The 19874-nt window shown below is 46.7% G+C and overlaps 3 protein-coding genes across 3 annotated transcripts in view; all 3 read right to left on the bottom strand.

Annotated features, from left to right (window-relative positions):
* CABIN1 (calcineurin binding protein 1) overlaps positions 1-3307 on the bottom strand; it is a 106609-nt gene extending 103302 nt beyond the window's left edge. Inside the window, exons 1-5 of the mRNA XM_079322756.1 lie at positions 3180-3307; positions 2141-2278; positions 956-1020; positions 428-520; positions 34-147 (exon numbers count right to left, since the gene is read on the bottom strand). Of these exons, the coding sequence (XP_079178882.1) occupies positions 34-147; positions 428-520; positions 956-958 (210 nt within the window). The 5' untranslated portion in view covers positions 959-1020; positions 2141-2278; positions 3180-3307. The remainder of the gene's footprint in view (positions 1-33; positions 148-427; positions 521-955; positions 1021-2140; positions 2279-3179) is intronic.
* A 2131-nt stretch (positions 3308-5438) lies between these two features.
* Positions 5439-7989, bottom strand: DDT (D-dopachrome tautomerase). The gene is made up of 3 exons (XM_079322076.1): positions 7830-7989; positions 7571-7746; positions 5439-6768 (listed from the first exon to the last, which is right to left on the bottom strand). Exons 1-3 carry the CDS (start codon positions 7935-7937, stop codon positions 6696-6698), a joined length of 357 nt encoding a protein of 118 aa, XP_079178202.1. The 5' UTR covers positions 7938-7989; the 3' UTR covers positions 5439-6695.
* Positions 7990-9835: 1846 nt separating this feature from the next.
* On the bottom strand, positions 9836-19041 carry LOC306810357 (glutathione S-transferase theta-1). The gene is made up of 6 exons (XM_079322856.1): positions 18833-19041; positions 18688-18744; positions 15455-15542; positions 14270-14420; positions 12025-12201; positions 9836-11066 (listed from the first exon to the last, which is right to left on the bottom strand). Exons 1-6 carry the CDS (start codon positions 18942-18944, stop codon positions 10866-10868), a joined length of 786 nt encoding a protein of 261 aa, XP_079178982.1. The 5' UTR covers positions 18945-19041; the 3' UTR covers positions 9836-10865.
* Positions 19042-19874: the final 833 nt, after the last annotated feature.

Genomic DNA, 19874 nt, shown 5'->3' with positions numbered 1-19874 from the left:
TTTCTGGAGTGTGACTCTCTCAAGGTCACTGACCTCTCGCAGGAGACGAATCTCAAGGAGCTCGTGATAAGCTTTGGCAGACTCCTCAAATCTATCATGTTTCTGAAGGTCCAGAGCTTTGTGGTACAAAGCAAAAGCTTCTGCTTCCTGTGATTTAAAGAATCAGAATGTATTTATTAGAAAAACTTTATTAAATATACTTATATTTGTGTTTCAGTAGTTCCACACTTCTAATACTTTCTGCTATACAGCTGAACATTTATGTTACTTTTATTGTAAAATAAATCATTTGAGTGAAGTTTTCGTTTGCTAAAGGAGGGTTCAAGACTCTTTTAACTTTCATTAAAAAAAATAACATGGTTGAACAAACCGGGCCAAAACTCCCACCAAGACAAAACTTCATTAAGAAAATAGTGGAATTACTTACCTGAGCTTCCTTTGTCTGTGTCTTATGACTTTTGAAGGTCCCTTCATAGTCATCCTCAACCGTGGAGCTCGCATTCAGTGCTGCAATTCGGATCTGCAATGACAATGGAGATGTGACAAGAAATGTAACATCTACACAAGGCACAGTTGCCTCTCAAAACTGGATTTCTCTCTTTTTTTTTTTTTAATTAACTGGTACATGAACAATACTGAGGGATCTCTACATAAAGTTACAAAAGCTGTAATTAATTTAATAATCCCTAATTGCAAATAAAAAATACCATAATCATTTCCCATCCAAAATCAGCTGAGAAAAACAAATTTCAAGTGTCTTGCAAGTCACAGCTTTCTTAGAATAGACATGTGCATTACAGTGATTTTTTCCAAATTCTTAAATTTACCAATAACTACAATCACTCCAAAAAAAGTGTTTGCATTATGGTAATTTATTCTTAGTCCTAGGGAAGGAGAACATTTTCAATTTTATTGCTACCAAAACACCTCAAAATCCATTTCAAAAAACCCTTACCATGTTCACAGCTATTCACAACCTATTTGTCCAGGAATACAAGGAAGGATCCAGCACAAACAGGTCTGGAAAGCAAACAGGATTAGAATATTTATTATGTTCACAAAAAAAAAACCAAACAAAAACATTCAGAAGAAAAAGACAAGCTGGGAATACTCTATAAGCATACTCTAATAACCAATTAACCACCACCCCATGCCAAGAGATACCCAAGCACTGAGGAACAATAATTCCATTGAGGAATAATTGTCATTACTGCCATCCCTGCTAGAACAGAACCATTGTTTGTACCACAGTTGTCCTGAGTATAGTGACCAACCTCTACAGACTCTAATGCAAAAACAAGTTATAGCTACTGCAGACACACTTAGATCTACTAGATGGATACAAACAAGAGAACCTGAACTTTTACTAACTAGCATTTCTTCATTCTGAAAAAGGATACTCATACTTCCAGTCCTTTTACCAATGATAAAAAGTTTGAAAGGGTAAATACACCTTTATAACCTGTAACTTTTCCTCCTAAGTAAGTCCAAAATTTATATCCAATTAACTGCTTGAAACATCATGTTAGTAAAGGCAAAAAAGTATTAAAGAGTTCTGTGCTGCTTTTATAGAAAACTTTCACTGCTATATGATAAAATCTTCCCATCAACTCAAACAAGAAGATGACATATGCAAGACAGGCTAAAAACAGTCTTTAATATGGGAGACTATATTAATAGCAGAGTAAGTCCAGAATTAACCACAGCAGGAAGCAGTGGGAGTTTTGAACTATAAGCTGAATTAACTCATACATCATCATGATTAGTTCTGCACATAGAGAAAATAATGCCTTGACAGGAATTTCACTCATTCAGCAATGAGCATTTGCTGGCCCGTGCACCACTGGCTCTCCTCACTTCTAGTTAAATCAAACTGACAACTGCACAGCAATAAAGCATTTTTCTCTTTAATGTCACCAGATAAACATTAATAAAACCTCAAATCTACTCCAGGACAGATTCCTTGTCTACTTCTCATATGAAGAAAATACATGCACAGAGATTAATGGTTACCTCTTTCAGTCAGACTGAACATTACACATTTGGACAGGGTGTAGATGATTATGACATTAATTAAGTCAGTTCTGTATGATCCCAAATCAATTACATATTAAGGTTGATGGGGTTTAAGTCCACTTACAAAAATGCCTATGTTCAGTAATATGCCCCAGTCTTTTGCTGAATCCAAATAATCTTGCTGAAGGAGGCAGAGGAAGCCAGCAGCAGAGACTACAGTCAAGACTTTACTTCCAAAGTTGGACTCCTGGGGAAACTGCAACTACAGAAAACGTGGGAAAACAATTTCAGTTCTACTTATTATTTATACTGCAAGTATGTAACACACAGGAACTTAGATAGCTACCATTTAGGATCTCTCCTGCCTGGTGTTCACAGGCTGAAGGCACAGAATCTAACAGGACTGTGAGATGCTGCTAGAAACAAGGGCAGGGTGTTGCCCCCACACAGCTTTTGCACGTGTGTTATCTCATTTTGGTTTAAACCAGGCACTGTACATGGCTGTAAAACCACCCTGACTGTGGCACGAGTTGCACCAGCATTCAGGAACTGAGCATGAGCACTTCCAGAGGAACACAGCTACATGAGATAAGCAACAAATAATTACTCCTTCATATGAAGTATTACAAACCAGTTTGAATTTTTTCAGATACAAGAGTGTCCCAGCTATAAATCAGCAGCTACAAGTGTGCACATCTTGAAAGGCAACAAGCCTTTTGCCTTCAAAACCTTCTCTCCTTTTATCTTAGTAGTTTAAAATTTGAGTAAATATTTCCAGTGTCAGCTCTTGCTCCCAGAGCTTGTGTTCTCAACTTCTAAGGAAGGAACGAAGGGAGTGACTTGGGTTTTCTCAGCTTGGATCCAGACATTGCAGACACACGTTTGCAAAAACACTTGACTTTTGGTTTGGATTCTTTTTTTAACACTGCCAAGATCCGCCTCACTGTAGCACAAGCCGCTCTGACGGAAGCACGATCACTCTCGGCACGGATGGCAGGGCCCTGCCCCCGCCGCTGGCCGGAGGGCGGCACACAGGCCCGGGAGGAGGCGGGAGCCCGCGCTGGCTGCTGGAGGGGCGCGGCCGAGGCCGCCAGGCCGGGCTCTCGCTACCCTCACCAGACACCGGCTGCCCCTCCGCGGGCCCGGGCGGACGGGACACTCACCTCGCGGGGCCGCCCCCGGCATGCCGGCGCTGCTCCCGGGCGGTTCCCGGGGGGTTTCCCCGGCGGTTCCCGGCGCGGGTCCCTCAGGTCCCGCCGCTCCCCCGGGAGCCGCGCACCGGCGGTTTCCACCGCAACCGCCTCCGGAGCCGCGGCGCCAACAAGGCGGCGCCTGATTGGCCGAGCCGCCGATCCGCTCTCAGCCAATGGCAGCGCCGCGCGCTGCGGGGTGCGGGGCGGGAGCGGCGTGAGGGCGCTCGCAGGTCACGGAGCCGCGGGGTGGATTCGGCTGGGAACGAGCTGCGGGGTCAGCGTTCCACACCGCCAGTCTTTCCTTAAACACTTCCAGGTCACTCCACCACCTCCCTGGTCTAATATCTTAATCAGTTTTTCTGTGGAGAAATTCCTCCCAATATCCAATCTAAAACTCCCCTGGCGCAGCTTAAGATTCTGCTCCAAGACCAAAGGTACCAGGACAGCAAAGCCATGCTGGCCTTTACCTCCCCTGGGCAGCCTGGTACCTGCACCTGAAACACTGGGTCCAGGTGTGTTTTCTTTCCTATGCAAAAGCCTCAGCATTCCCTTTCAGGGATTTACCACCGAAATTGGGATATCACCTCCAAGAATTAATACGTCCAAGGATTGATCCCACCCGAACGGTGTCAGGACAGAAAGGTGTTTTCCTTTCTGGACAGTCTTGTCTGACCCATGGACAGCAAGACCACGAGCATTCCTTCCAAGGAAAGGTACTGTCCTTATCTTTCAGCTGCCCAACTCCAGCATGTGGAGCTGATCTTCCAAATTGAGTATATCTGGGGATTTCTCACTGAAAAATGGTGTGAAGGCAGGGAGCAGTTCCTTGCCTCTTCAACCCTCAAACACCCTAACACCTGCACAAACACTGCTGGGCAGAGCTGCTTTCCTTCACAAAGTAAGGCAGCCCATCTGCAAAATTTGGATTACAGCTTCAGAAATTAATAGGTCTAAAGACTGCTCAACAAGTAGATGTTATTCTGCCCCAGGATCTTCAGCTGCAGCTTGTGTGGGATGTTGAATGTATGTGGATCCCCTGCCCAGGGGCTGGAAATCAGCCCAAGGCCACTGAGTTTCCCTAAAGCTTGCATCAGCAAGCAGCAGCATCACACTGCTGTGTTTGGACAGTAACTCACCAAACTATCACAGCCCTGCAGTCCTTTCCTGTCAGTGGTGCCCTGCACCATCCTCAGCTGCTCCTCTCTAGTGTAAACACACAGAAAGAGTGTCCAAAGTTCAAAGGTTTGAGGCTAGGAAACGGTAACTCAGCATTCAAAATCAGGGCATTGCCTTTCAGTTTGAACATATGTCTATAGAGCATCCTCAAACAACAGAGGCCACTTTGGGGGACAGAAATATTTGTTAACTAAGGTTGGGAATTTGCAACAACAAAAAGATCAATCACAGCTGGGAGATACTAACTCAGGTGTAAGGCAGGCTCCAGCCCATGGAACAGGGACCATCTGCACATAGCATTCAAGTGAAAGGGATTATAAAATGTTATTGCTGAGCCTTAGATAAGGGTGGTGTATTGATTTTCTCCAACCTGGTGTGTGCAAAACATTTCCTGCATCTGTTGGTTGATGTATTCAGGCTCTGGGGGGGTTCCAGGGGCCTCATAACCCCTTTGCAGGTTACCCTTCTCAAGTCCCAAAATACTGTCAAACCTACTCCAACATTAGCTCAGTGGAGTAAAAAACAGGCCATTTCTTCAGAGCAACATGAACTTTCTTACATCTTCTTGCTCAACTCTGCAGTACTGGGAGTTGTTCCCAGGCACAAGCCCACACTGGGAGCAGCTCAGGGTGAGGAAAGCACAGAGCCTGCAGAACTCCCCAGGGTGGCCAACATGGCCCAAAACCAAGAGAGCTGGGGCCCAGGGCTGAGCAAGTTTTCTCTGAAGGAAACAAAGGCTTTGGCAAGGGTTTGTGGTTGTTACTTCAGGAGGCAGAAGGAAATGAACCAACTGCTGATCAGAATTAGAGTAAGATTATTTTCTGCATTTCAGAATATTCACCCCAAGCTGATGCAAAGCCAGGGCTTTCCACCCCTTTCTCTGCAACACAGTCCTGCTGAGTTGGGGTTCTCAGACTCCATTCACCTACCTGTTCATTGCCTGAGTTTCTAAAACATTTGATTGAAAAAAGCTCCTGAGAAAGTGTCTGTCTCCAAGCACTAAGACCTACAAACCCCCAATGCTGTGAGCCAGGAAGCTGACACTTATCAAAAGAAGCTTTACAAGAGTTTATTAACCAGATTAGGTGTAGCCCCCCCAGACTGATACAGTAATTTGTGTTTGGTATTATATTCCTGTCAGATTTGTCAAACATACAAGAAATTATTTATGGTGTATAGGGAACAAACAACTTCTAAATGGTGATTAGAGGGGATATTTTCAATAATCTTAATACCTCAAGCCATGAACAAATAGAGCTCCATTTAGAATGATGAAGGAGCACAGAAGCCCCCTTCAGCCTTGTGTTCTCATGGACCTCTATATCCCAGGGATGTGCTCTCAGCTCTGCTGAGCTCCCTGAGCTCCACCTGACCTAGTCACAAGATGAAAAGGAATTGATAAATGTTTTCATTAGCAGCAGAAGGCAGAGGCAACATTGTACACAAAAAGTACCCTGCTTTTTTTTTAATAAAATGCCCTGTGTATTCTAGTTACAAAGTGAAGGAGTATAAGGGTCCTAAAAACCCAAACCACTTCTCTGCAGGGACACTGAGCTGGAAACATCAGCTCAGATCACAGTGAGATGCTGTATCACCCCAAAACTCCCCATAACAGCAAGGAAAAGGACTCTGAACAAGCAGTGAATAACAGGAATTAAAAATGGGAGTAGCAGAAACTTCAAAATATTTTCTGGTGGCACAGTGCAGGTCTTCAGAAGTGACTCTGCTCCAGACACTGCCATCAGCAGACAGACTTTGAACCCTGAAAACCTTGTGAACAAATAACACTTTGTAGGAGCAGACACAGGAGGTGGCAATGGCAGAGCACAGAGCACAAGATCTGACATGAGCCTTCAATGCTTAAACTTCTCTCCCAATAATCATCTCTCTTTCCAGAAAGGGCTTTCAGAGGAGCCCGAAAAATAAAAGAATTTGACTTCCAGGTCATCTTCACTGGCCTGAGACCATTCTGCTGCCACAGAGAAACAGAAAAAAGGAATTTTTCTGCCTTGCAAACTATGAGAAAAACTAGTTAAACCTCAGAACCTCTCTGGTCCTCAGTAAAGCTAAATGTTCTAGAATTAAAATTTTACTGCTACAGGCAGCTTTGTCTAGGCCTAAGCTTGAGATGAAGACTGAACTATTTCAGTAAAATCAGTACAGCTCTTGAGCTTTGTGTGTAGAGGATGCAAAACCAGAAGTGAATCGAGTTACACAGATTTGATCACAAGGGGAAACAAGTAGACAGACAGAGCTGATCATCTCCAGGTTGCCTTCATCATTGCTTTGTTCCAGGCAGCACTCCAAGGATCACAGGAATGTCATGACTGTCCTGTTCTTGCCGATCTGCCAGGGCTCCAGTGGGTAAAAGCGGATGACAATCCTTTTGGGCACAAGAGCAAAAATGTGCACAGGAAACATTATTATACAATTAAGCATTATTGCTGCCCAGTTTGCAACATAGTAGAAAATCTGCACTAGGGTCTCACTGCCTTACACTTCAGGGTGTTTATTTAACAGAAGGAAACATAAACTGTGTACGGTCAGGGTACAAACAGACTTCACCCAACTTCACCCACACAAATAAAAGCAGTCTGTATTTCAACACTATAAATGAGATACTTGTTCATTTTAGAAGGAACCACATAGTGCATGATCTTGCCAGGGATAAACCCTGACAGCATCCAAGAGGCAGGGAAGTACTACTATCAGTCTCCTTTGGGAGATGGGTAAGACAAGCAGAGATGGACATGGCTGCTTCAGGAACAGCCTTGTCCCAGCGTTTGGCAGGGTGACTCCTGTGAAGCTCTACCAGTTTTGTGGGGTTTTGCACCCATTTCACCAACTGTAACTACTGATCTTCAGAGAAGAGTAATGTCCAGATTGTTCAGCGAGTGCATATGATTTTAAATGGCTTTATCTGGCTCCAAGCTATACGTCTGGGATTCAGCATCCACGAGCACTTAGTGTTTGCAATCTTGTCTTGGATCTGTATCACAACTTAGTCTCCTGGAGGACATGGGAACTGCCACTGCCTCCACCACTCTGAACATCCCCTCGGTACTTGTTTGTCGTGTTCCATACCCACCCGTGGAGCACACAGGCCTGCAGGCCCGATGGGAGGTCGCTGTCGCTGCCCTTGAGCTGGGCACGGTTGCCCCCCGGGCTGCGCCCGCCGCACTCACCGCTCGGGGCCGAGCCCCAGCTGCGCCGTCAGCACGTCGAAGAAGCGGGCGCTGTGCCGCTGGTTCTGCTCCGCCGTGCCCACCACGCCGATGGACGAGACGACCAGCTGTGCGCAGGGCTCGGCCGAGCCCGACAGCACCATGGGCAGCCCGCTGCGCACCGTCACGTTCACCCGCTGCGGGGACAGGCACCGTCAGCAGTCCGCGCCGCGCCTGCAGCCCGGCCGCCCCCGCCCCGGCCCGCCCGTGCCCCGCTCACCTCCGCCGGCTTGCCCAGGATGTCCGCGGCGGCGGCGCACAGGGTCAGGGCCAGCCCCGGCGGCAGCCGCTCTGCCGGCAGGCTGGTGTCCAGCTCCACGAACGGCATGGCGCTGCTGCCCCGGCCCGCTCCGCTCTGCCTGCGGAACGCGGCCCGGCTCCGCCCCCGGAGCCGCGCTCAGCCCTGCCCTGCCCTGCCTGCCCCGGCGGGTCACTCCGCCTCACCCCGGCTGCCTGCCGGGCCTTTGGGACCCGCCACGGCATTGCTGCGGTGGGCGTTAGAGGCTGTGACACCAAAACCAATCTCACCAAGAGATGGATAAAATGAATTTTGTGATGGCCCTTACTGCCAGTGTGTAGGGGAGAAGAAATAGGACTGCCCTATAGATATGATTGCCTAGCAAAAGATGCTAAGAATATAGAAATTGTAGGTGAGATTGAAATGAAAGCAGTGTTTTACTGAGTGGCTGGAGAGCAGCAATGTGAGTGCCTGAAGGTCTTCTCCCTCTGTTAAGATAATGCCAGTTGCTGCAAATACCAAAGAGTAGCAGAGATCCCCTCCTGACAGGAAGGGTCCAAGATAAGGTTTAGAGATAAGAAAGCAGTAAAAGATGGTAATGTAGCCATTCCTATAGGTTGTATGTAAATGTTAGAGAATTTGTATCTTATACTAGATTGGTTAGTGAAAGAGTAGAATATTCAACACAGAAGTAGATTTAAGACTTTGTAAAAGGAGACCACGTGCTCTTGCTCTCTTGCTCTTACACCCTCAGACATCCTCTCTCTCCCTTGCTCTTGTCCCTGCACCCCTCACCCTTGCTTTACCCCCTTTGTTATCTCACTCCTCTGGGCCTGTTTGAGCAGCAGCTGGCAGCTCCCAGCTCAGTCCTTTTCACCCACACCAGATGCAATAAACTGCAAACTTCAACACCAGAATATAGAGAGTACCTGAGTTTGTCCTGACCACTGTCCCCCACCAGCTCCTACAGATGTGGAAAAACATTTCAGGTCACTACAACAGACACCTCTGTGCAGGGAGGGTTGAGAATGGAAGTGACAATGGTAATTTCTCTGAACAATCAACAGTACAAGAAATAAAAAGCAAGCAGAGATGTTTTCTGCTTTATCCAGTGTGTATCAATTGCAAGGACTTTGAGCAATCAGGACTTTGAGCTCCCAGGGTAGTAAGTGACCTCAGCAGGCTGGCTCAGAGGGACAGTCTAATCTAGAGATCAGAGGTGTCCAAACTGGAGATCAGAGTCTTCTCTGAAGCTGAGCTACTGTCACTGAGGTTCCCTGAGCTCCTTTACAGCAAAGGGTTATGAACCAGCTATCCTAAAAGGTCATCATTTAAGGCACAAAACTGTTGAGAAAATTTGCATTGTGTAATGTGACATCTTGGTTTTCAACAATTCTAGACAACACTGATGAAAACTGATGAAATTGTTCTATTTTTTTTTTTTTTCTTTCTCAGGGAATTACTTGGCCTTCACTGCTGCTAGTGAAGACAATACTGGCACTAAGAGTTGTGTGCAAAAATCAGCCAGGAATAAAGCTGAAAAATGATTTCTGGGACAGAGTAGTATCTAGAACTAAAACCTTGGTGAAAAACACCATGAGAAAACAACAGATTTTTAGAACTTGCCAGAAAAAAATGTCACTAGCCAAGACATGGTAGCACTGAAGGAAAAAAAATAAAGTAGTTATTTGATGAATGAAAGAAGCAATTCTTGAATTCCATTAATCATTTTGTTTCAGTATTTACAGGAAGATTTTTTTGGCAAGGATTTTAGAGTAAGGTCAACAACTACTTATGAATGTAAATATGCAGATAAATAGTCCACCAATTTCTGCATCCTTTACAATTTTTTGTTTGCAACTGAAGAAACTGGAAATGGTTGGATTTGCTCAGTTTTTACCTCATAAATTGTACTGCAATACAAAGGGATTTTGTATTTGAGCTATAACTGAGCAGAAACAAACAGCCAAGAAAAAGAGCCCAAAAGCTCCAAAACAACTCTTTGCCCTTTTATTGTGATGCATGTGTTGCTCAATGCCACAAAATCTCTCTTATTACTTCAGCTGCACAGGGTGACTTACTTGGTGAACTTCAATCCAAAACAGTCTCAGAAGAGCATGTCTGCATTTATTCCCTCTGCATTTCCTAGGAGAAATGTGGATTGCTATTACAGTATTACCATAGAAAAAAACCCCAATCTGTTTACTGTTATATTCTCTTTCACAAAAACACTGTGAATACATTTTTTCAGGGTATTCCCTATAGAATATCAACATGGTGTTTTAGGTAGGCAGTTATTCCAAAGCTGTGGCACCAGCAGCATGGATCTCCAAAAACTGCTATTGCCACACGTGTGTACTGGTAGACAGAGCACCCACAGAACTCAGGCTTTCAGAAATCCAAAGCAGCAGTTAAGCTGAAGAATTATAAAGATTCACAGTTGTAGATGAATACAAAGAAATTTCTCAAAGGAACTTCAAGGGCAAAAAAAGTGTGGAATGTACATGGACAGCCAAGCAAGATGCCCCAACAAGAATAAACTTCTAAAATTTCTTTTTTTTACTTTTGTGAAGTAGTTTTGTGCTCTACTTTTCTGTGCAAACACATGCTGGGAAGATGAGAATCAGGCACACTTTGCAGTACAAAAGTTAAAATTGAAAACAATGATCCTCATCCTATTCAGTTCTTTAACACTCCCAGTTTATAGGCTGGCTTGAATTCTGTCAGGAAATACCATTCTTGTCTCTACCATCTCTGAGAAGACTGACACTGAAATAAAATCCAGATGCACATTGAGTGACCTGTAGGGTCTCAGCTTTCTGTATGAATTTAATATTTTAGGTCTTAAACTTTCCTTTGTTTCCACCCCCAAAGAAACAAGAAAGATCTGGCCTGGGGACAGAACACTCAGCAACTTGTGTTAGAATTACAGTGCTCTTTCCAGTTACACATGGAACTGGATGTCAGGGAAGAAGTTAAGAACAAAAAAAGACAGGAAAAATGCTAATATAGGTTAATTCATTTCAACATCTTCATCAACACAGGTGCCAGTTGCTCTTTCAGCTGCGGATCGATTTGAATATTGCTCAGTTCTTTGATATTCAGGATCATCTCATGGGCTTGGAAAAAAAGCTCTTTCCCCACAGCATCCTCCACCCGCCTGCGCCACTCCCTCAGCCTGGGTCTGTCTTCAAAGATGTCACAACCAACTCCAACAGGCTGCAGAAAGGGGAGAGAGCAACAGTGAGGCTTGGGGCAGGCACTTCTTCACAGACAACAGGTACAGGTAAAGGGGGGGAAAAAAGGAAGAACTCCTAGAGGAGCAGGAGGAAGAAGGGAAATCTCCTCTGGTCAGGTGTACCTGTCTGGGGGACACAAGAGCTAACCTGTATTTTAGAGGGCATTTACAACTCAGTTCCTGGGTGCTGGAATAGCTGTTGAGTGCAGCACAGATGACCACATTCTGTGAGTGATTTTCAGCCATGACACTGAAGATGTGGTGGGCTGGCAGTTCCAGGGAGCACTGCCCAGTTTACAGTACAGAGTGCTGGATCATACAGAAACACCCAGCACAAAACATAAAGTGTTTAACTGAACCAGTGCCCTAACTAGCATCATCTACCCCTCATTCTGCTTTCTGCCTGTGCCATTCTCTGGAGCACAATGTAGAGAAGCAGAACTGCTCTTTTTCAGTCCCTTGGACACTGAACTGGGAGAAAAAAAATCACTGCTGGGCTGCAGGGAACAACCAGTTTGTAACAGACTTAATTTCATTGCCTGAGATCCATTCTTTCAACTTCTAGACATGGCATGGACAAGTTTTATATTTTTGAATGACAGAAATATTCCTATATGGTTGTCTCATTTCATCAGACCTGTCTGCTTGCCTTTCACTTACATATACTACTTCCTTCTCTGGAGGTTAAAAATAAAGTCATGAAAAAAAATGAAGAAGAGGTTATTGCTAGAGATGAGAAACAAAAGAGATCTGTTGCAGACAGCTTTTCTTTTGATTTTCACTGTTCTGAACCCACTCCACATTCTCCCCATTGTCTTAGGCCAGTTCTGCTGAGATATGCCCTGGCTTCTCCTCCTAGTGAAGATGCTGCACCCTCCCTGCTCAGCAGCATCTGCTTTCCCTTGTGTTGATGCTTCCTCACCAAGCTCCAGCACTCACTTGCATCAGTTCCACAATGGCCACAAGATCTGCCAGGGAGATCTCACTCCCAATGATAAAAGCCTTGTCCTGCAGAAACCTCTCCTCAAATTGCTTCAGGGAAGTGGACAGCCCCTCCATAACCTCCTGGAGCTTCTCCGAGGGCAGTGGCTGCCCTGTGAAGAGGGGAATCAACACCTGAGGAGAGAAGGGACACAACAGTACACATGACCATCTCCTGTGGTAGCAGTAATTTAAGTTCCACCCCAGGACCATCAGTGACCTGCAATAAAGCCACAGAAGGGGATGGCAGAGCTTCATGGAGTGTGGCAGCTCCAAAGAGCTGCTGGACAGCAAGCACAGCAGCAAGTGCTGAGTGGCCATGGCAGCTATGTGGAGAACAAAATCAAGAATCCTCATCTCATTTTGTGCCTGGCAGCTGTGCCCTCCCAATTCACCCTGTTGGGCTACAAAAGAAAAATGGGCAACAGCTCCAGGGAAGACAAATCTCTGCCACAGTCACCCCTGCTACATCCTCTGTGTCACCAGCAGCTGCCCAGCAGCCCCCCTGCTGTGGAACTGGGTGCTGCAGGCAGCTGCTTGTCCCAAAGGGTGACAGAGGAGGGAGTGGTGGTGGCTGTGGCAGGAGCATTGGAAGGACTAGAATGCATCAACACTGGCTGGAGAGACAGAAATGGCTTCCTCTGTGTGACAGCAGCCAGCAAGGCTGGAAGTGGTCAACACTATTTTTACACAAACCTTTCTGTGGCTTAAAGCATCCTTCTTTAAAGCACTGAAAATTTTTCTGGAGCAACCACATAAGTGCAGTTCTTGTGTCTGTACAGACTTGCTGGCACAGGAGGTAGTTGCCTTTCCACAATATTTTTCACCAGTCCCAGAGGGGTATGTACCACTGGAGCCTGCAGTGTTTCAGAGCTGTGCTGCCTTCACCTTCCACAGCTAAAGAGGTACAGTTTATTTAAAGAACCAAAATTAAAGGCACAAATTTCACACAAATCAGTGTGAGTGGACTGAATTTTACTTACTGCTAGTATGTTCAACAATTCAAGTTGGGATTGCTTAATCCAAGCCAGGATTTTGACCAAATACATGTGGAATCTATTTCATCAGAAAATTTGTGGCCAGTTCTCTCCCTGATTCCAATTATGCACGATGGGATCTTTGTGTAAAATTGCTTGAAACAGCGTCTTCTTCCTTTTCCTTATCACAGGGCTGTCTATCTTCTCCCATTTCTAGCTAATATGTTTCTCTTACATGGTGGTTTTACATGTTTCCATATTTACAGCTATTAAGAGGACCTTTTCTGCATCTGGACTATCTAATCATCAGCAACAGTGATTAGTTGGATTCCTTTCCCTTGGAGCACTGCAGTGACAGCCTGCAGAGACTGGAAGAAACTGCTTCTTGTATGAATCTGACTCATATTTGAATTGCTACTTTGTACTTTACAGCCAAAATATGCTTTGTCAGGCACAAACAAGGGCAAAATTTCAAATGGAGGAGTGAAGTTCTTACCTGTTTACTAGCAGTCCTGATTTCATCTGAAATTCCATACCAGCTGTTCTCACAGAACTATACTTGCACCTAGGTCTCTCTAGGGATAGTTGCATTAATTGTCTGGTGAGTTGGCTAGAAGTAGGTGTCCAGCAAAATCATCTGATACTAAATGATTTTCTGGCTCAGGATGAATTAGGTAATTTTGCCTGAATGTAAACTGGCCTGACTACACTGAGTAAAGAAAATCTGCCTCTCAGTGTCTCTCTCCTCTGTCCCTGAGCCTATTTCAGAGAAGCACGTAAGTGTGCTGGAAGCAGAAGGCTCCTTCTGCATTTCCACCCTAAGGAGGCTGCAGGGACTTTAATGAAGAATGCAAGTCTTTCTGCTTCCAGCAACAAAACACATGTTCACCAAAGCCAAACTCTGCCTATGTGCACACTCTGCACAGCTGTGCAGGGAGGGGAAGGCCCTTGGAAACAATACTAAGTCTGTTACATATTCACTCACAAATCCAGGCAAAGTCTGTTGGGTTTGAGACCTTCTGTACCAGACCTTCTTCAAGGGAAAAAACCAAAATGGCCAAATCTTCTTTTGCCAAATCCTGACTTTGATCAGCTTGGAACAGCTCCCTCTCCAACAGCTCCTTTCAGCTAGGAATGGCCCAGGTTTGTTGTTTCATCATGACAAGCTGTCATGATTTTTCTCACAGGAAAACACCACTTGACATGTTTCCATCCAGCCTCCTTACCTTGATCCACATGGTCTTGGGAGCATTGGCGCGGATGTTGGCGTGGTGCCAGGACAGGTACTCATCGACCCGGGCACGTTTCTGGATGTCTGAGGGGTACCAGTGGTCAGGAGTGTTGTACTTTCGGCTCAGGTACAGCAGAATGGCAGTGCTGCTCAGCATCAGCAGAGACAAAGGGGCAGCAGTTACAATGCACAATGCTTCTGCCTAAGCTCCCTCTCCTGCTCCTTCTCAGCTTCTTGCTTCCACTAAAAAGCATTCAGAAAAGGATTTCCAGTAGGTCTAGGGACCTTGATCATCTCGGCTTCCATGGAAGCTTTAACCTGCTGGAAGATCACAGCACTGCTCTATGGTGCTGCTGGACAGTACTGGGGTAAACAAACAATAAACCTCCAGGATAATCTACCAGTGATGGTAACTCCACTTGCTCCTTGCCTGTTCTGACCCACCTCTCTGAGACCTGTGTACTAAATGAAACTCTTTGATGGGTTATTGCTGCCTTTTCATCAGGTCTGTCTCCAGCATGCAGCTTCTACTGAACTGAAGTCTCAGAAAGGAAACCCTACAGAATATTTTTGTGTTTGTCCAGATGTTTATGCTTTCACTAACTGGCAAAAGTCAGAGGGAAAAATATGTTAGTCATCTGCAACAATACTTAGGCTATTGCTACAAAAAAAGTTGCCACAGAAAATGTGCTGACAAAACAGAAGAAAATGGAGATACCCCGACCATGTTGATACTGCTGTAGTTCAACTGTTTCAGTATTATGACATCATTACCCAGCCTCCATATTAATCTTTTAATGTAAATTTTATCTGTGTGAATGTTGACTTGGCCTTTATGACTAATTCAGATAAACAGAATTCTTTCCTAGAGTAAAAGGGATTTCTTTTCCTAGGGTGAAAGGGATTTTTGTAAGCTTTAAACATCTCCCAGAAATGTTTATAATCCCATTTTGAGGTAAGTGCATTCAGGGAGAGATGAAGAAGCTAAGTCAGCTGAGTTGTTTACATTCTGAAAGATAATTCAAACAGAAAGTGGAAAGAGATCAAATGAGGTTACACTATTAAAAATAACCAACATGTTCATATATTCTGTGATCCTTAATTATTCCATGGGAATGACATCTTCTGAATGCAGCACAGATTGCTGGTACCCAAGGGAGTCTAAGGACTGAGTTCTTACCATTCTGCAAGGGTGAAGTCTCCATCCTTCAGTGCTGGTACTTTCTTCAAGAGGCTGACTTTGCCTGCACCTTCACTATTTGATGGCCCTAAGAACATGAACAGACAAGTCTGAGGTTAGCAGTGCACCTGTCAGTGTGTGATAAATGAAATACCTGCAGCCAGCTGGATGATCAGTGAACTGTGTGAGGTTTTCCTGGTAGGGTCATAGCTCCCAGCTGAAAGGGAATGAAATGGCAGAGGCAGTGTGAGAGCTGTCTGCAGAGGGCACTCAGCTCAGGCGGGGCCCATGGCATGGAGCAGTTTGTATTTCTGACAGGAGTTCTCCTGCTTGACTCAGTACCAGGATACTTGCAGAACTTACTGACAGAGTGGACATTGGCTGGGGGCAGGGAAGCTCAGACACCCCAAGCCTGCACTACTCCTGACTCTGTGTTACTCCTGGCTCTGCATGTCAGCCTACTTCTAACAGGAAAACACAGGAGGAAGGCACCATTCCATAAGAATTTAAATGCCACAGTCCCTTGGAGAAATTAACAGCTGACTATCTAATCAGGCTTTCAGTTTCCCACTGTTGGCACCAGACTTGTCAGTCTGCTGTTAAATGCCAGGGAATTGCACAACAGCCCAGGAGCACCTGAGTAAGAAAAGCTGGGAGGAATTTGTTTGCTTTGCTTGTTTTAGGTGCTCCTGAGGAGACGTGACAATTAAAGTGCAAATTCTGATCAAACCAGCATGACCAGCAGGAGGTCTTGTACAAAAATCCCTTTGCACAAAAAAAGACAAGAAAAAGGATCATTAACTTGCAGTGATCTCCATCTCTAAGAACTATTTGTACCCACTAAGATGGCAGTGGCAGTGTCTACATTACTGGACAAATGTGCAGTAGGAAATAGTCTCTGGGATATAAAACCAGCCTCTGGACAAACAAGTTTATTTGTGGTTTTTTTGAGAAGGGCTGGGAGAAGGCAGCTTGCTGCATGCCAATTACAGACTGCTTTCCCTTGTATCAATTTCACAAAACGAGTTAAATCAAGCAGAGCATACATTACACTTGTTCTCCTTTCCAGCTCACTAGCCTCTATTTTGTTTCTTCTTTGAGTGGTTTGTTTTCTTGGTTTTTTGTTTGGTTGGTTTTTTTTAATTCCAGTGTAAGTAGCTTCATCAGAGACTAAGGTTTACTTACATTCATCTGCTATTTGAAGGGATTCAAACCCACATTTTCCTTTTCATTAGAAAAAGTCTCTGGCTGCCTGCTGTGATGATGGCTTCCAGCTTAGCTGGGTAAGAAGTTCCATCTGCACAGCAGAACCAGGCAACTCTGTTAAGAGAGGCAGAAAGCCCAAGGTAGGGCTTCTTAAAAATAATAACCTGACAAAAAGCACAAGTTAAGCCTAATAATTGAGAAAATTGAATATAAAATAAAAATGTCCAAAAATCAATGGGCAAAGTACAGGATTCCTCACCCCCATGATTTGTATCATAGAAACAGTGAGGCAAATGTTTGTAAATCTACTGTCATGCAAGGAGTTGCTCAGGAAAGGTGCTTTGTTCTGTGCTTCTAGAAGGGTCCCAATGGCCAGTGGTCACCACACCCCCAGCACTGGTGAGATCTGTGGTGTTCAGTTGGTCTTTGTATAAATGCAGTAGAAAGTTGCCAGTCAGTAATGGTTACAGCTAATGAGCAGTGCCTTGTCAGACCCAGCTGTTTGGTTGTCCTGCTGTCTGTGTTTATTATCCAGGGCAGCAGGAAACTAAGAAACAAGGACATGAGAAGTAAGCAGTGGGTGAGGGCAGCCTGAATCAGATTTCAGAGAGCTTTCATCATACAGCAATTCTAGCAGGAATACTGAGCATATTTGTTCCCTGCTGGGGCTAACATGTCATTACAGCAGGTTGGACAGGAGGTCAGTGTCTGATACAGCCTGCACCAGAGCCCAGGGATGGCGTCAGTTACTTTGGTTTGTACATAGACATAAAAGACCTGTGCTGAGACTCTGACTGAGCTGTGAACTGATAAATGCCTTGGTGTGAACACTAACTCCAGGCTGATTCACTGGGACCCCTGCTTACTGTATGAAATAGAGACCAACATTTGTATTTGCAGTTTAGCAGAATTTAAGCTTGTGCTTCTCTTCCAGCCAGAAAAACCAGCCTTTTTGTTCAGTGGTGTTGGGTGGCCCATCTTTATCATTCCTGGGGCATTGGCTTGACTTACAGTTGTGTTGAACATCAGTTGTATCTGGGGTAATTAGTTCTAGATGGCTCCCAAGGATGGATGGAGATACAGATATATATAGATAGATACAGTGTGTATTGTTGGGCTTTGAGGTGTGACTTTAACAAGCAGAATATCCAGTCAGAAAGCAGGGCAGGCTGCACACATGGGAAAGCATAAGAGTGCAGAGAAGGAGGTTTATTGGTGGGTGAAAAGTGCAGTGGAGAAGATTTTATGGAAGTAGAAGGGGAAAATTTCCACTCTATTTGCCAATCACATACCTGCCTAATCACCTAATCCTCAGCCAAGGGTTCCCAAGTAGCATGCTTTGCCTTAAGCACGAAAGTACCAATTTACTAGGAAAACACAAAATTTAACCGGGTGATAGTCATACAGTTGGAGAAGCCTGAACAGCTGAGTGTTTCCTCAAAGTACAGCATTCTCAGAGCACTCCTCGCCTGTCAGTGTGACTAATTTGCTAGCGATGGCTAGAGGAACATTCCTTGGAGAGCCACAAAAATAGATTCAGCAGAGCTGCGAGACTGCTCTGGGAACTGGAGCCGCACGTCCAACCCTGCGTTCAGTGCCCCTGGGCAGCGCAGGGGTTCAGCATCGCCCGGGTGAGCCGGGCAGCTCGTCCTTTCCTCTCACCGGGCTGAAGGACGCCCTGCTGCTCCTGTGCCGGGAGCGAAGGGGTTCCCCGGGCTCCGAGAGGGCAACTCCCCACCCCAGGCCCATGGCCGCAGCGGCGGGCTCAGCCCGGCCCTGCCCGGGGATCGCCTTCAGCGCCCAGCTCTGGCGGGACCTGCCGCTCCCTCCCTGCCCGGGGACACGCTCTGCCCGCGGGACCCTGCCCCGGGACACGCTCTGCCCGCGGGACCCTGCCCCGGGACACGCTCTGCCCGCGGGACCCTGCCGTCCCCTCCCTGCCCGGGGACACGCTCTGCCCGCGGGACCCTGCCCCGGGACACGCTCTGCCCGCGGGACCCTGCCGTCCCCTCCCCGCCCTGCCTCACCTGCGCGGGGCTGCTCCCCGCCGCTCCCCGCCGCCGGCTTCTTCCCCAGCACCGAGTCTGCCAAGAGCCAAGAGAGGGGCTGAGCCCGCGCCCCGCGGGGCCGCGCCCGCCCCGGCCCCGCCGCCTCGGGCCGCGCCCGCCCCACCTTTGAACAGCTCCACGTGCTTGAACTCGAAGGGGATGTTGTTGCTCCGGGCGAAGATGTAGATGGAGCGGCAGGGCTGCGAGAGCAGGTCCAGGTACAGCTCCAGCCCCATCTCGACGCGGGCCGCCCTGCGGGAGCTGCCGCGGCTCTGGCGCCCAGCGCCCGGAGCCGCCCCGCATGGGCCGGCGGGGGCCGAGCCGCGCCGGGCGGGAGGTGCCCGCCGTCCCTCCCTCCTTCCCTCCTTCCCTCCTTCCCTCCTTCCCTCCTTCCCTCCTTCCCTCCCCCGGGCCCCGCCGCCAGTCCTGCGGGGCAGGGGCGATCGAGCGGGCTCCGTGCCCGCGGGACGCCGCTCTCCTGCGGGGCCAGGACTGGAGAGTGCTGGAGGAGCCCGGGAGAGCCCCCTCAGCCGGGGCAGGGCCGGGGAGCTGGGACAGGGTTACAGAGCTCCCCTTCCCACAGCGCCAGGCGGCTCTGGCCCGCTGTATCTGGCACCGAGTTCATTCATTTTCCTTCAGGAAGGGACGGGAACGTGTGTAGTGACAATCTGCGAGTAACAGTCAATGACCAGCCCCAAAAGAGAGGTTGTACTAAACAGTGAGAGGAGGTGTCGCTCCCCTCCGCAACATTAGCTGGCACTGCAGGGCTCGGAAGCCACTGTCACCCACAGCATCCCACCACAACTCTCACAAGGTAAATGCTGTTTTGTAACACAGTTCTGCAGGGTTGTGCCACGCTGCAGACAGGGCCTTTGCACAGTGTCCTCTGAGCCAGTGTTAATCATGAATCACCAGATCCCAGTATGGTTTTCAGTTCAGAATGTAATTCTTTGGTCACATAGTCTCTGCTGCAAGGTGACATCTGAATGGCAGTGAAGTGTGGAGGACTTCTCTGTGGACATTACGTCTGCATACTCACTCAAAGTGACTTTCTTCTCCCTGGTATTTGTCATTTCAGATTTCTGTGCAAGGGAAGGAGACCTGCAGAAGCTTAGAGTCAATTCAAGCCCTTGCACTGAGCTCACAGCATTTCATGGCTGTGTGAT

The sequence above is a fragment of the Erithacus rubecula genome (genome assembly GCF_903797595.1).
Source record: "Erithacus rubecula genome assembly, chromosome: 19".
Lineage (NCBI taxonomy): Eukaryota > Metazoa > Chordata > Aves > Passeriformes > Muscicapidae > Erithacus > Erithacus rubecula.
Note: the sequence above shows the minus strand (reverse complement) of the source record. Positions and strands in the feature narration are given on the sequence as shown.